This window comes from Danio rerio, chromosome 22 (genome assembly GCF_052040795.2).
Source record: "Danio rerio strain M-AB ecotype USA chromosome 22, GRCz13ab, whole genome shotgun sequence".
NCBI classification, from domain to species: Eukaryota; Metazoa; Chordata; class Actinopteri; order Cypriniformes; family Danionidae; genus Danio; species Danio rerio.
Window position 1 is genome coordinate 6,097,032 of NC_141042.1, and position 15,538 is coordinate 6,112,569.

General features: G+C 35.5%; 1 protein-coding gene and 1 long non-coding RNA gene across 2 annotated transcripts; one reads left to right on the forward strand and one right to left on the reverse strand.

The window, feature by feature from the left end:
• Nucleotides 1–217: 217 nt before the first annotated feature.
• dnase1l4.2 (deoxyribonuclease 1 like 4, tandem duplicate 2) lies at nucleotides 218–15,257 on the forward strand. The gene is given in 9 exon segments (NM_200869.1): nucleotides 218–416; nucleotides 783–884; nucleotides 966–1,060; nucleotides 1,146–1,232; nucleotides 3,175–3,287; nucleotides 3,374–3,486; nucleotides 7,731–7,888; nucleotides 12,831–12,927; nucleotides 13,022–15,257. Coding segments are annotated over 8 exon segments (849 nt in total). The 5' UTR covers nucleotides 218–416; nucleotides 783–803; the 3' UTR covers nucleotides 13,127–15,257.
• LOC147838367 (uncharacterized) lies at nucleotides 6,929–12,912 on the reverse strand. The gene is made up of 2 exons (XR_015521673.1): nucleotides 12,796–12,912; nucleotides 6,929–7,922 (listed from the first exon to the last, which is right to left on the reverse strand). It is a non-coding gene; the product is annotated as an uncharacterized LOC147838367 (long non-coding RNA).
• Nucleotides 15,258–15,538: the final 281 nt, after the last annotated feature.

Sequence of the window (15,538 nt, forward strand, 5' to 3'; positions counted from 1 at the left end):
CAGCTAACTGAAACTGCTTGTAGGGAAATGTTTTTGAGGTTAGACTTAGTGACATCTGACACCATACTGAAACCACCAGAGTGCTTTCGACAAGTGCGTCTGCACGACATTATTATCTAGACCTCCTGAAGGGTGGAGTCTCACAAATGCAAATTGAGTTCTTTATTTTCAACAGTTAAGTCATTTGATCTTAAAGCACATGGGTTTCCTCTTGTCAGGCAGGTTGTAAATTTTCTTTTCTAAAAGGCGTCTACAAGTTTAACAAGGCATCTGTGCGACAGACCCTATCAGATGAAAGACAGGAAGTAGGCTTGGCCTTTTATTTCAAATGAGCGCTCGTTCATTATTCAGCATAGTTTTTAACGGACAACACTGGAAAAACAAGACTTGACTTCATTGTAATCACAGCAGCTTCGGTAAGAGCTCTTTTTTGTTTTTGTTTGTTTACGTGATGACACATTTGAGTACTGAAATGTGTTCAAACACAAATCGCAGCGACTTTTGAGTCTTTAATGAATTTATTTAATGAGTTAAACTTGTTTTACTTTCAATTTCTCAAAGTAAAACTTTGTGGTTTTCCTTTCGGTCTCAGTCTGTTTCCTGCATTATCGAACATGTCTGCTCTGTGCAAACATTAAGAGTTTCCTGTCTTCACACAATGCATCCTCAAACACCTAAGAGGATTTACAACAGGAAAACAGCATAGAAACTCCCAACCGGCCATAAAGTGACAACAGTTGTTTTTTTCTTTTCACAAAACGCCGCCTTGTTTGTGGTTTTACATTTTATTTAAGGTCGACAACATGAAGATCGCATCTTTTAACATCCAACGTATGGGTCCAAGCAAACTGTCGGACAAAAAAGTAGTCAAAACTCTCATTAAGGTCAGTTTGTCGTCTTATTGTTCAAAGGAATCACTTAAAATGACAACAAAATACTAAAAAAAGGCAACACTTTTCCCCTAGATCTTCTCCCGGTATAGTATAGTCATTGTCCTGGAGGTGGTGGATAAACAGGGGAAAGCCATCAACCAGTTCTTGAACGAGCTCAACAAAACTGGGTCTGTATGATTTCTGAGGCTTCATAGTTCAAAAAGCATGTAGTTCATCTCTCAAACCAAATGTAACTCGCTGTGTTTCCCACAGAGCTAATAAGAACAGTCCGTTCAAGATGGTGGGAAGCTCTAGACTAGGGCGGACGCTCTATAAGGAGCAGTTTGTCTGCTTCTACAGGTACTGCGTTTGGTGATTATTGCAAATCTGAAGGATAAAACGAAGCTAAACTTGTTGTTTAATAATGAATAGTCAGTCAAACATCACTAATTGGAGCTATTTATCAATGCTGAACATTCTGACATGCTTGTGACATCCTAAACATGGGAGCATCATGCTAATACATACTAGCAATGTGCTAAAACCTGTTAAAATGTGATAAATGTGATCAAAATTAATATCAACTTGTCTATTTATGCTAGCGGACATGTTAAAAACATTAGCCACAGGCAAAACTGGGTATAAGTGTGTTAACAATATGCTGGCAGCATACCAGTTCATAGTAACATGATATCAACAGCTAAAACATGATAACCATGTACTAGAAAAATGGCTTTAAAAAAAAAACAGGCTTTAAGTGTGTTAATAATATGCTGGAAGCTTCATAATAACAGTGTGTTAAAACATGTTATTAACACCTAATATGTGATATAACTATGTGCTTAAAAGCATTATCAAAATGTTTATTCATGCTAGCAGACACGTTAGAGACATGTTTGCCCCATGCAAAAAAACTGGCTATACAACATAGCTTCTAACAGCATCTTAAAACAGGAAAAAAACATGCTAAAACATGTTAACTTATGCTAAAACATTGTATTTATGAACTGACTACACTTTAACACCACTACAAAGTATATACTGCATGGCAACATGTTAAAACAGGGTATAAACATGGAAGCAACATGCTAAAACATGTTAACTTGTGCTAAAACATGCTGATTTAAGTTACCATATTGTTAAAACATGAATGTAACAAACAAACCATGATAGCACAGTGCTAAAGCATATGAAAAAAGACAAAACATGCTAATTCATAAAGGCAAAACATGTTATTAATTTGATAAAACATGCAAAAAATGTGCTAGCAAATTGATAGTTCATGCTATTAACTTGTTAAACCGCATAATCATGTTAGCATATTGGTCAAACCTCAAACATGGATTACAGATTTAGCATGTTATAGCATAAGTTAACATGTTTTAGCATGCTGTTTGTATGTCTATACCATGTTCGAACATGTTGTAAGAAGCCATATAGTATAGACTTTGTAGTTGCATTCACAAGCATTATATTCATTAATACAAATTTTCAAACATGACTTCAATGCACCATTAGTTTTAAAGGTTGTTATCTGGGAATAACATGTTTTAATAACTTTTCCTTTTAAGAATTGGCATGTTTTGTCTTGTTTCATATGTTTTAGCACTGTGCTAGCTTGTTTGTTGCAATCATGTTAAACATACAAAGTATGCTAGCAAACATGCTTAGCAATGTAGTTAAACATGGTAGTTACAAGCTAATTATCAATTTAAAGTATGCTAGAAACATAATAGCAAGATTTTTTTCCTGATTATCCTACATATCGCAGAAACATCGATTTGGTGTCTCTGGTTCAATATTTTGCACACATTTGCTAATCTGCAATATGTGTACATGTTATGTTGATCGTTATATAGAGGTTTTAAAAATATATTCAAGATGTTTATGATTTAAAATGTTCGAAAAGCATGTTTTATGATATTTATTAGACCTTTCTAAATGGCTCCAGACCAAAGGCTCTTCAAAATGTCTTGTAAACATGTGTATGCTATACGGTTTTATGCTATCAACATGCTAAAACATGTTAACTCATGCTAACAAGGTAGGTTTAACATGCTAGCAACATGTAAAAACTCATTAGTAATGTGTTAAACATGCTAAAACATGTTAGAAGCTTGCTAGCAGCATAGTTTTTCATGTTAGCATTGTGTTTACATGCTAGGAAAACATTTTCTCTTTTTCACATCATCTTAAATATATATTTATAGCTTACATAGCAGTTTTAAACAAAATATGTATGTTCGACTATGAACAGTCATTCATATAGAACTATTTAAGGCCTTTTGCTCACATCTAACAGAGAAGCTGATGCTAAACTGCTCAACACATACCAATATGAAGACAACCAAGTGGGTGATGAAGATGCTTTCTCTCGGGAGCCGTTCATTCTGCGTTTCCAATGTAAAAACACAGGTAAGAAATCTGCTTGCTTTCCACAGTAGAAAACAAAAGAAGAAAAATGTTAATAAATAAACTCAATTACCTGCTCCCTTTTCCAGTGCTGAAAGATTTGGTGCTGATCCCTGTCCACACAAAGCCCGAAGACTCGCAGAAGGAACTGGATGAACTGTATGATGTCTTTGTGGAAGTCAGAGATAAATGGAAGACTGATGTGAGTTTAGCATTATGCAACTATTAAAAATATATATAATAATGTGCATATTGATAAAACGGGGACATTCCAAAACACTTGACCAAGGCTTAATTAATCTGGTTGGTCAAAACAGGGTATAAACATGCAAGCAACATGCTAAAATGTGTTAACGTATGCTAAAACATGCTAATCATGTTGACAGTGTTAAAAACATAACTGTAACAGACAAACCATGCTAGCACAGAGCTAACACATATGAAACAAGACAAAAAATGCTTATGTTTATAGGCAAAACATGTTATTCCCAGATAACAACCGCTAAAACGAATAGTGCATTGGAAAAAATGTATTTATAAATATAAAGTACTTTAATCCCACAACAAATTCTATACTACATAGGTTCTTACAACATGTTAAAATGGTTTAAAAATGCAAGCAACAAGCTAAAACTTGCTATATCGTGTTAGCATAGTGTTAAAACATAATTGTAACAAAAACATGCTAGCACAGAACTAAAACATGTAAAACAAGACAAAACATGCCAATTCATATAGGCAAAACATGTTATAACCAGATAACAACTGCTAAAACTAGTTAATGTGTTCAAGTAATGTCAGAAAATTCCATTTCTGAATATAATGCTTGTGAATGCCATAAATATGTATATATATATATATATATATATATATATATATATATATATATATATATATATATATATATATATATATATATATATATATATATGTATATATATATATATATATGCAAGCATCATGCTAAAACATGTTAACTTTTGCTAAAACATGCACTAGCACAGAACTAAAACATATGAAACAAGGCAAAACATGCTAAACATACAGGCAAAACATGTTATTACCAGGTAACTAGCTCCGAAACTAATGCTGTGTTGGAAAAAATATATTTATGAATATAATGCCACAACAAAGCTTATACTGCGTAGCTTCTTACAACATGTTAAAACAGGTTATAAATATGCATGAACCATGCTAAAATATGTTAACTTATGCTAAAACATGCTAATTCATGTTAGCATATTGTTAAAACGTGATTGTAACAAATCATGCTAGCACATAACTAAAACAAATAAAAACAAAACAAGCTAATTAACAGAGGCAAAATGTGTTAAAACATGTTATTTCAAAATAACAACCGCTCAAACGTCATGTTCGTTCAAGTCATGTCTGAACAATTTTATTTCTAAATATAATGCTCGTCAATGTAACTACAAAGTCTATACTACATGGCTTCTTACAATGTTAAAAAAGGATATAAACGTGCAAGCAACACTACAAAACATGTTATGTAATGCTAAAACATGCTAAATCTTGTTAGGATAGTGTTAAAACATGACTGTAACTAACAAACCATGCTAGGACAGATCTAAAACAAATGAAACAAGACAAAACATGCTAATTCATATAGGCAAAACATGTTATTCCCAGATAACAACCGCTCAAACTAGTTGGTGTGTTCAATTCATGTCTGAATAAGTTTATTTATGAATACAATACTCGTGAATGCCACTACAAAGTCTATACTATACAGGGCTTCCTACAACATGTTCAAACAGGTATAAATGTGCAAGCAACATGCCAAAACATGTTAATTTATGCTAAAACATGCTATATTGTGTTAGCATAGTGTTAAAACATGATTGTAACAAACTATGCTAGCAAAGTGCTAAAACATATGAAAAAAAACATACTAAGTCATATAGGCAAAACATGTTATTCCCAGATAACAACCACTGAAGCTAAAGATTCATTGGAAAAATTGTATTTATGAATATAATGCACATGAATGCCACTACAAATTCTATACTACATAGGTTCTTACATGTTAAATCAGTATGAACATACAAGCAACAAGCTAAAACATGTTAACTTATGCTAAAACATGGTAATTTGTGTTTGCATAGTGTTAAAACTTAATTGTAACAAACCATGCTAGCACAGTGCTAAAAAAGTATAAAACAAGACAAAACATACTAATTCATATAGGCAAAACATGTTAAACTGTGTTATTTCCAGATATCAACCGCTAAAACTAGTTGGTGTGTTTAAGTAATGTCGGAAAAATAGTATTTATAACTAGAATGCCTGTGAGCGCCATAATAAAGTCTATACCAAATGGCTTTTTGCAACGTTAAAACAGGGTATAAATGTGCAAGAGTCACGCAAAAACATGCTAATTTATGCTAAAACATGCTAAATCATGTTAGCATAGCATTAAAACATGGTTGCAACAAACAAACCATGCTAGCACAGAGCTAAAACATATGAAACAAGAGAAAACATGCTAGTTCATATAGAGAAAACATGTTAAAACATGTTTTCCCAGATAACAACTGCTGCAACTTCATTGGAAAAGTTGTATTTATAAATATAATGCATGTAAAACATGTTAATGTATGCCAAAAAAGTGCTAAATCTTGAGAGCATAGTGGTAAAACATGATTGCAACAAACAAACAATGTAAGCACAGTGCTAAAAACATATGAAACAAGACAAAACATGCAAATTCATTTAGGATAACATGTTAAAACATGCTATTCCCAGATAACACTGAAACTAATGGTGTGTTCAAGTCATATTAGAAAAATTTTATTCAAATTGTAGTCCAAGGTATCAATTAGTTTTTCTAAAGACAAAATTCATCAGAATATTAAGTAAATATAATGTTCCATGAATATATGTATTATTAATATCCTACTGTAAATATATCAAAACACCTATTTTAAATAGTAATATGCATTGCTAAGAGCTTAATTTGGCAAATATCTCAATATTTAAATTTTTTAACACACAGATTACAGATTGTTAACTAGTTTTATCCTATCAAACCATACACCAACAAACTGAAAGTGTTTTTGAGTTTAGAATGTCGTTTTACATTGAAAATGAGAAGATTGGTGTTCTTTTTTTGGCTAATAAACATGTTTTAATATAAGATTATGTCAGGATGAAAAATTATTCGAAGATTCATTTTAAAAGATTTAATGTTCTTGCAGTAAGGGAACAAAACAAAAGAAGCACATGAAGTTTCATTCTGGTTGTTAAAAGGGCAGTATTTCGAGGCCAGTTTTTATACAGGCATACAAACAGATGATAAAGCGTTGTTTTTAATCAGAGGTCTATTCAGTTTGTTTGGTAGAATCCTTTTGATCTTATAATTAAATCATTGTGCCAGTTGCAGAAAAAAAAACTGTGCTGACAATCCAATCATTGAACTGATTGAAAACTCCAACTGAGCATGTGATTATATCAAGAAGCACATACACTTATAACATCAACTTTGGGTTTCTTTAAAAGTATACATATACACTACCTGACAAAAGGCTTGTTGTCGATCCCAGTTGTAAGAGCAACAAATAAAACTTGACTTCTAGTTGATCATTTGGAAAAAAGTGTCCGAAGGTGGATTTTTCTGATGAATCATCTGTTGATCTGCATCCCAATCATCACAAATACTGCAGAAGACCTACTGGAAGCCATGGACCCAAGATTCTCACAGACATCAGTCAAGTTTGGTGAAGGAAAAATCATGGTTTGGGGTTCATTCAGTATGGGGGCGTGCGATAGCTCTGCAGAGTGGATGATCAACATCAACAGGCTGAGGTATCAAAACATTTGTGCTGCCCATTACATTACAAACCACAGGAGAGGGCAAATTCTCCAGCAGGATAGCGCTCCTTCTAATACTTCAGCCTCCACATCAAAGCTCCTGAAAGCAAAGAAGGTCAAGGTGCTCCAGGATTGACCAGCCCTGTCACCAGACATTAACATTATTAAGCATGTCTGGGGTAAGATGAAGGAGGAGGCATTGAAGATGAATTCAAATAATCTTGATGAACTCTGGAAATCCTGCAAATCCTTTCTGTTAAGTGACGTTTGTCTAAGCAAAGTCGGACCTTACTGTCCTAATTAAATAATTAAAAATCAAGGCATGATCAAATTTTATTGTGGTTAAAAAAAGCTTAATCTAGAGGCCTTTGCCTTTCATGTAAGCCACTTCTGATACCAATGATCAACTAGAAGTCGAGTTATTATTTGCTGTTCCTAAAACTTTGATATGCGACAAGACTTTTGTCAGGTAGTGTATACAAAGAATTTAAATAGAAAAGACGGAAATAAATGAAATGAACTTATCTAACAGGTGATTCATTTATTTAAAATGGAGAAATTCTGCTCTTTAGTTTAACCAAATATGAGTAAGACTTTGCTTGCGTTGTCTTACAGAACGTCATGATCCTTGGCGACTTCAACGCAGACGGTGCTTACGTCTCCAAGAAGAAGATGAAGGCCATCAGAATCCGCACCGATACCGATTTCCACTGGCTGATTGGAGATGACGTTGACACCACCGTCAAAACGACCAATGACAACACCTACGACAGGTGAGGAGCATCAATAAACTTTTGCTGTGCGGTTCTGTTTAAATATAAAGAATTCAGAGTTACACATTGTGCAAACGGATGCGAAATGTTTGTTGCAACACAATTAAAGTTAATAGTGATGGAAGTAATAAGAAACATAATGAGTTGCACTTCTCTTGAATGTGAAATGTGTCTTTTGTGGGAATCCAGAGTAGTTCGTAATTACCCCTTACCCAAATTAACTGTGGTTTTATTATGGTCTAGTAAATGTGTGGTAACTTTAAGGTTTGGTGCAATTAGCATCTTGGCAAAGCCACAGTTTTACCACAAACAGCATGGTTAAACGGTGGTTTATATACTAAAGTTGTAACCCAATTTTTGAACAAATAAGCCAAACAAACCCCATGTGTTTCAATTAAATTTAGATAAAAATAGTTTAACCCAATTGTTGGGGTTTTCCATATTTGACCCAATGTAGGGGTCATTTTAAAGTTTAAGAGACGTCTTTATCAGAACTGTTTAATAATGTCATATCTTACTTAACTGACAAAACTCTATACATTTTGCCATCAGTACTCTAAAACTGCTGGGTTATCTTAATCCAATGTTGGTTCAAATATAGACAAACTCAACATTGGGTTATTTTTAACCAACTAAAGTTACATGACACTTTTTAACCCAATGGTTGGGATCGACCCAACGTTGGGCTACTACAACAAAGTACAAAAACATTTCTTCATATGTGGTTTAACTACAATTACCATGTTTTTTGGCTTTAATTAAAACCATAACAATGTTTGGTCAAATATGGACAAACCCAACAATTGGGTTAAAAAGGCAAGGCAAGGCAAGTTTATTTATATAGCACATTTCATACACAGTGGCAATTCAAAGTGCTTTACATAAACAGGAATAAAAAAAGACAAGTTTAGGAACATAAAATGCAGACAATAAAAATTATTAAAAACAGATAAAAACAAATTAAAATGAGTTAAAATAGGTTATAAAAGAATGAAAAAGAAAACGAAAAACATAATAGTGCGATCTGTCGAACGCAGCACAGTGCTCATTCAGTAAAGGCACAGCTAAACAGATGTGTTTTCAGTCTTGATTTGAATGTGCCTAATGTTGGAGCACATCTGATCATTTCTGGAAGCTGATTCCAGCAGTGAGGAGCATAGTGGCTGAAGGCAGATTCACCCTGCTTAGACTGAACTCTTGGAACTACTAGTTTATATGATCCTAAAGATCTGAGTGATCTGTTAGGTTTGTATTCAGTGAGCATATCTGTAATGTATTGAGGTCCTTGGCCATTTAGTGATTTATAGACCAGTAATAATACTTTAAAATCTATTCTCTATCTATTATAAAAAGTGCAATTTAAAGGGCCATGAAACCCCCTCGTTTCAGCAGGGTGTTTTCACACCTCTACTTCGGAAAAAGTCAGAAAAGTGGGCGTGTCCAGCTCTGTTTAGGGGGGATTGTCGGAGGAACTAAAGTGGGAGGGTGTGGGAGTGTCTATTTGGGCGCGCTGAATTTCAGAGTCAAAACACACAACCACAGCGGACAATGTGACTGTGTTTACATGGACATCTGTAGTCGAATTATTTGCCAAATTATTAAATGTTGGACTTTAACTGCAGTTTGGCTCTTTCATTCAGGGAATTCATTCATGTCCTTCGCGACAAACGAGATATTTGATTCGAGGAGCTGCTCTAAGCGCGTATTTTTTATGCAATGTTTGATACCGCACGGCGAATGAGAGAAAAAAAAACTCAGCATTTCCCGGAAACTTAGATGCACACGGCAGGTAGCGTCAGAAAGCCGCGTGTGTTATTCCGTTCACAAAATCCTACACGAGGTTATAGTTTGGTTGTAACTGTTAGTGCTAACTTGTTTACACTCGGTGCAATAGTTTGTTTAATACGAATAAAATACGAACTGAATAAACAAAGAGCACTGCTCACTCACTCACCAAATCTGTAGAGACAGGACAATCACCAGCAACTAGAGCCGCGTCTTTATTTAGAGGAGACTACAAGCGAATCCGGATCTCAGCGTTTGCAGATGAGAACAGCTCTCAGGTAAACAATAATCCTCTTTAGACACCTAAGTTATTGTTGTCGCGCGTCGCGTACACTGTTCATCCACACGTGAGTCCAGCTGAGCTCTCACAGAGAGAAAATGAAAACAAAACTTAACGGCAGCAAAATATAAAAGCAACACTTCACGCTTGTTTTGCCAATACAACGTGGTGTCTCTGCTGTCCAAACACTGTGACAGTAATGAATATTAATGAAGTTGCACAATAGAGCGCGCTGATTGGTTTGAACCAAGCTTTACTCCTGCATTAATGCAGCACACTGTAAGACGCAATAAGACACACTCTGGCACAGACGCCCAGTCTGCACGCTGGAATACAACGCTATTATGTCATGGCCGTGACGCAGCTTCAAAAATTCGTTTCAAACCGGAAGTACGAATTTGCTTGAAATAACGCAAAAACAACCAATCTACACTTTTTAGTAAAATATAGGTGTCCTAATAGTGTTTTTAACAGTGTGGGACACATATACGACTGTCAACAGCTCAAAAAATGTGTTTTGGTGTTTCGTGACCCTTTAACTTTAGTTGGAAAAAACAAAACAATGTTGAATTTGACCAATATAACCCAACTGTAACCACGGGGAGTGACACAGACAACTGAAGGTAGGATCCGAAAATGCAGGTTTAATCGTCGTCAGGCAAGCAAAGGTCAACAGGTATAAACAGATATGTGTAGGCAGTCCAGAATCGTAATTGGTAACAAGCGAGAGGTCAAAAAGGCAGGCAGCAGGCAGGGAGAACAAGAAAACTAAGCTAGGTCGAAAACACATGAAAACTAGACAGGAATAACGCATCGTAATGTCATCTATACAGCTAACAAGACTCTGCAAAGTGAATGAGTGAGTGTGTAGCTTAAATAGTGTGTGCAATCAGTTTCTGACAATCCACAGGTGGTGCCAGTAATCAGTCTAGATGAGGAAGCATGTGTGAGTGTGACCGGAGTGCTTGTATGAAAATGTAGTCCATAAATGGTGGATTTGTAGTCCATTGTTATAGTTAGTTCAAACCAGCGATCTTTTGGGATATGATCGCTGTAATGTAATGTAATGTAATGTGTATTTATATAGCGCATTTATTGTGTATGGCCATACACCCAAAACGCTTCACAATCATGAGGGGGGGTTCTATCCACACCACCACCAGTGTGCAGCATCCACTTGGATGATGCGACGGCAGCCACAGGACAACGGCGCCAGTGCGCTCACCACACACCAGCTATTGGTGGAGTGGAGAGACAGTGATAGAGCCAATTCGGTGGAAGGGGATGATTGGGAGGCCATGACTGTAAGGGCCGATAGAGGGACTTTGGCCAGGACACCGGGGTTACACCCCTGCTCTTTCACGAGAAGTGCCATGGGATTTTTAATGACCACATAGAGTCAGGACCTCGGTTTAACGTCTCATCCGAAAGACGGTAGCTGGTAATTGTGACACCAACATTGGATTACAAAAACCTTTTTTTAAGAGCAAAAAAACTGTGGTTAATTTGTGGTTTACCTTTACAATTACTATGTTTTATTTGGCTTTATGTGTAGTTAAACCATTATTCATTTTCATATGGGATGAGCTTAAAAGTTTAATTATGATGTCAGTTGGCTTTACGTTACATTATGACAATGAAAAGTAGCATTGTAGATTATCTAAAATTCAAATGTTTATTAATAAATATGAGTAAACATTGAGTTGTTTGTAAATGTGGATCGTAAGAACCGGTTTAAGAAATGTAACTCACAAACACTCTAAAAAAAATTCTGGGTTGTCGTAAACCAATGTTGGGTCAAATACAGACAAATCGGAATATTGGATTTAAAAGTGTCATTTCATTTTAATAGAATAGAAAACATTAACCCAACATTGGATTTGTCCATATTTGGCTTCAAGTTGCATTAGTTTAAAACAAAATTGCATTGCACATTAGATAATATTTAAAAGTTTACTAATAAAATTGAGTAAACATTAAATATCGTATGTAAAAGTGGATCGTAAGAACCAGTTTAAAGAAATTTAACTTGCAAACACACTCTAAAGAAACGCTGAGTAATTGTAAACCAATGTTGGATCAAATATGGACAAAACCAAATATTGGATTTAATTAAAATGTAATTACAACGTCCGACAACGTCGCCTGCACTGGCTTGGCCATGTGCGCCGTATGGAGGATGGGAGAATCCCAAAGGATAACCTTTACGGAAAACTCTCATCTGGGAAGAGAACCACAGGACGCCCATTTCTGAGATTTAAAGATGTCGTGAAGAGGGACATGAAGGCCCTCGACATAAACACCAAGTCCTGGGAAGACCTCGCAGTAGACCGCCTGAAATGGAGGTGCACCCTGACCAAACAGCTCAAGTCAGGTGAGAAGAACATGATGCGTGCGTCAGAGGACAAGCGAGTTTACCGAAAGGTGCAGAGCGTCAGTCAGGGAGCCACCTATCAATGCGACTGCTGCGGTAAAGAATGCCTCTCTCGTATTGGTCAGCCACCAACGACGCCGTCTCAGACAATCAGTCACGCCTCAAGATAAGAGCTAGGATACGTCATCCATGGTCAACACTGACCGACGGAGGCCTAAAATAAAAACATGATTAACCCAACAATGGGTTTGACCATATTTGACCCAATGCATTTTTTAGAGTGTATTTTCTTTCTGTTGGTCAGTGCTTTAAATTTGTGAAACAAACATCAGCAACATCTGTAAGACAATGTTTTTTCATCAATATTTCAATTTTGGATTAAAATGACAGTTTTCCCCTTCCACACCAAACATCTCCAGGAGTGTGAATGTATAATAAACAACTGTATTAATAAAATAAAGTACAAACCTTTGCAAAATGTTAATGGCAAGTATTTTCTCCAGGATTGTGGTGTATAAAGAGGACATGCTGGAGGCTGTCGTGCCAGGGTCTGCAAAACCGTTCAACTTCCAGGAGGCCTACAAACTCACAGAAGAAGAGGTGCATTTATTATTCACTGTACATGTCTGTTTTAACATGTGTGCTTTGCATGGATATAACATAAATATACACTGAAATGATTTATCAACGGCAGGCTCTGGATGTCAGTGACCATTATCCAGTGGAGGTGACTCTAAAGAAGAAACCTGCAGCAAAGGCCACCGGCAAAACCAAGAAACCACAGAAACGCAAAGCATGATGGGATCTTAAAGTGTGCTGATACTCAAGTTTAAGAGATGCTACCTCTTTAAAAGGCCAACTTGAGTTTAAAATCATTCATTTTTTAAAATACATTTTATAAACATTTAATATACATTAGTTCACCTCCATATTTTAAAAGTAAAAAATCTGTAATCATTTACTCCTTCTCTTGTTCCAATCCTGTTTTGAGTTTCTTTCTTCTATTGAAAACTAAAAGAAGATATTTTGAAGGATGTTGGAAACTGGTAACCACTGACGTCCATAGTGTTTTTTTGACTATGAAGAATGTTGGATAAAAAAAAACGCCATTGAATTTCATAGTTGAAACAACAAATACTGTGGAAGTTGGTGGTTACCAGTTTCCAACATTCTTCAAAATATCTTATTTTGTGTTCAACAGTTGAAAAACAAATCATAAAAGTTTAAAACCACTTGAGGGAGAGTAACTGAACTGTTGCTTCAATATTCCATGTTCCCAATAATAAACATCAAATATCAAAACAAACTTGTGAGCTTTTATTTCATGTCATATTTACCCCTCAAAAAGCTGCAGAATTTCATTGCTTTTAATGCTTAAAGCATGAATTATTGTTTACTTTGCATAGCTGAAAAACACCAATTACAATGCCAGCAGATGAATTTTAGAAATCGCATTTTAACAAAGGAACTAGTCATGTACAAGTGATGAACTGGCAACCAATCAAGCGATATTAAATACCACTGTCATTGCATGATGATGACAATGCCTTAAAGGCATAGTTCACCCAAAACTGAAAATTCTGTCATCATTTACTCACCCTTCATTTGTTTTAAACCAGTTTGAGTTTCTTTTTTTTTTTTTTTGACGAACAAAGAAGATTTTTTGAATAATGTTGGGACTTACTGTCATGAACGGGACAGAATACGAAGTCAGAATTTGCTCAAACAGAAAGTTTATAAACAAACAAAGGCAGCTTCCGTTCGTCTGTCATCGAAAGTTAACGCAGGCTGGTTTTACGGCCACAGAAAGCTTCTCTCTCTGGACCCGAGCCGAGGGGGTTCTAAAAGGATAAGCAGGGAGAGGTCTTCTGTAGTGGTGCGGATGCTGGTGCTGGCGAGCACGGGGTTGAGGAGGTCGGACTCCACCAGCCTGATCTCACGAGAAAACGTAACGTAAACGAGTTCAGTCGTAAGAAATTGTACGATTTTAAAAAGGAGGCGTGGCACCTAACCCCAACCCTAAACCCAACCGTCATTGGGGGATGAGCAAATCATACTAAAATGTATGAATTAGATTGTACGAATTAGCCACTAAATGAAAAAGTTACGAATTGCCATGAGATTGTGTTGGACTCCACACAGTGTGGTGTAGCTGCGCAGATCACAGGTATGGCAATAGATGGTTACCTAAACGAGACTGGACTAGACTTAGACAAGGATTCATTGAAGAATGGATTTATAGTTATCGAAGTCTCACGCAAAGTGTACAGAAAATCAAACACAATAATCTGGCAAACAGCTTCACAAAAGGGCAAGTATACGTAGAGGGGGAAATCAGATGAAAAGAGCTACAGGTGAGTAATGCGTGCGCTCAAGAGCTGATCGTGAGAGACAGAGAACAGACAGGATAGAGGAGCCCAGATTAAACCTGGCCCATGACACTTATTGACTTCCATAGCATTTGTTTTTTCTACTACAGAAGTCAGCAGTTACAGGTTTCCAACATTCTTCAAAACATCTTTTTTGTTCAACATAAAGGTTTAAAGCACACAAGGGTGAATAAATAGAGTCATTTTTGCATTTTAGGTAAACTATCCAGCTATCAGGGTGTCAGCGAGAGCTTTAAATGTCAATAACTAAAATTTAGACCTTAAAACGAATGTCTTAAATACTTTTAAACAGGTCTTTACTTTCATTTTTTTACATAAACCTACCCAATCGGTACAACCAACAATCCATCTAAATAATAATAATAATAAAAACATTTAACGAATATAAAATTGATTAACTCTATTTACCAAAATATTGTCTTCCTAACATCCTTACAATAACAGTCATCCATGTATTTACGCATAAATGTATGTTGTAAATAAATTTAGCTTATTGTAGTTTTTAAAGAAAAGTTATGGTAATAAATATTTATATAACTATGTTTTGACACATTATTTCAAATATGGTGCTAAAAAATAACAGAATTTTAATTTTAATAAAAAATACATTATTCCACCGGCCTTTACAGGAAATCCTTAGCATTTTGCCCTATAAAAGTCTTAGATTTCTTAAAAGGGTCTTAAAGTCTTAAATTTGACTTGGTGAAACCCGCAGAAACCCTGCTGTAAGCACCTATAATAAACTCTTTACCACTCTATTAAGTAAAATATTTAAAATATGTAATCTATTTGCATAGCCCTGGTATAACAAAAAATGTTAT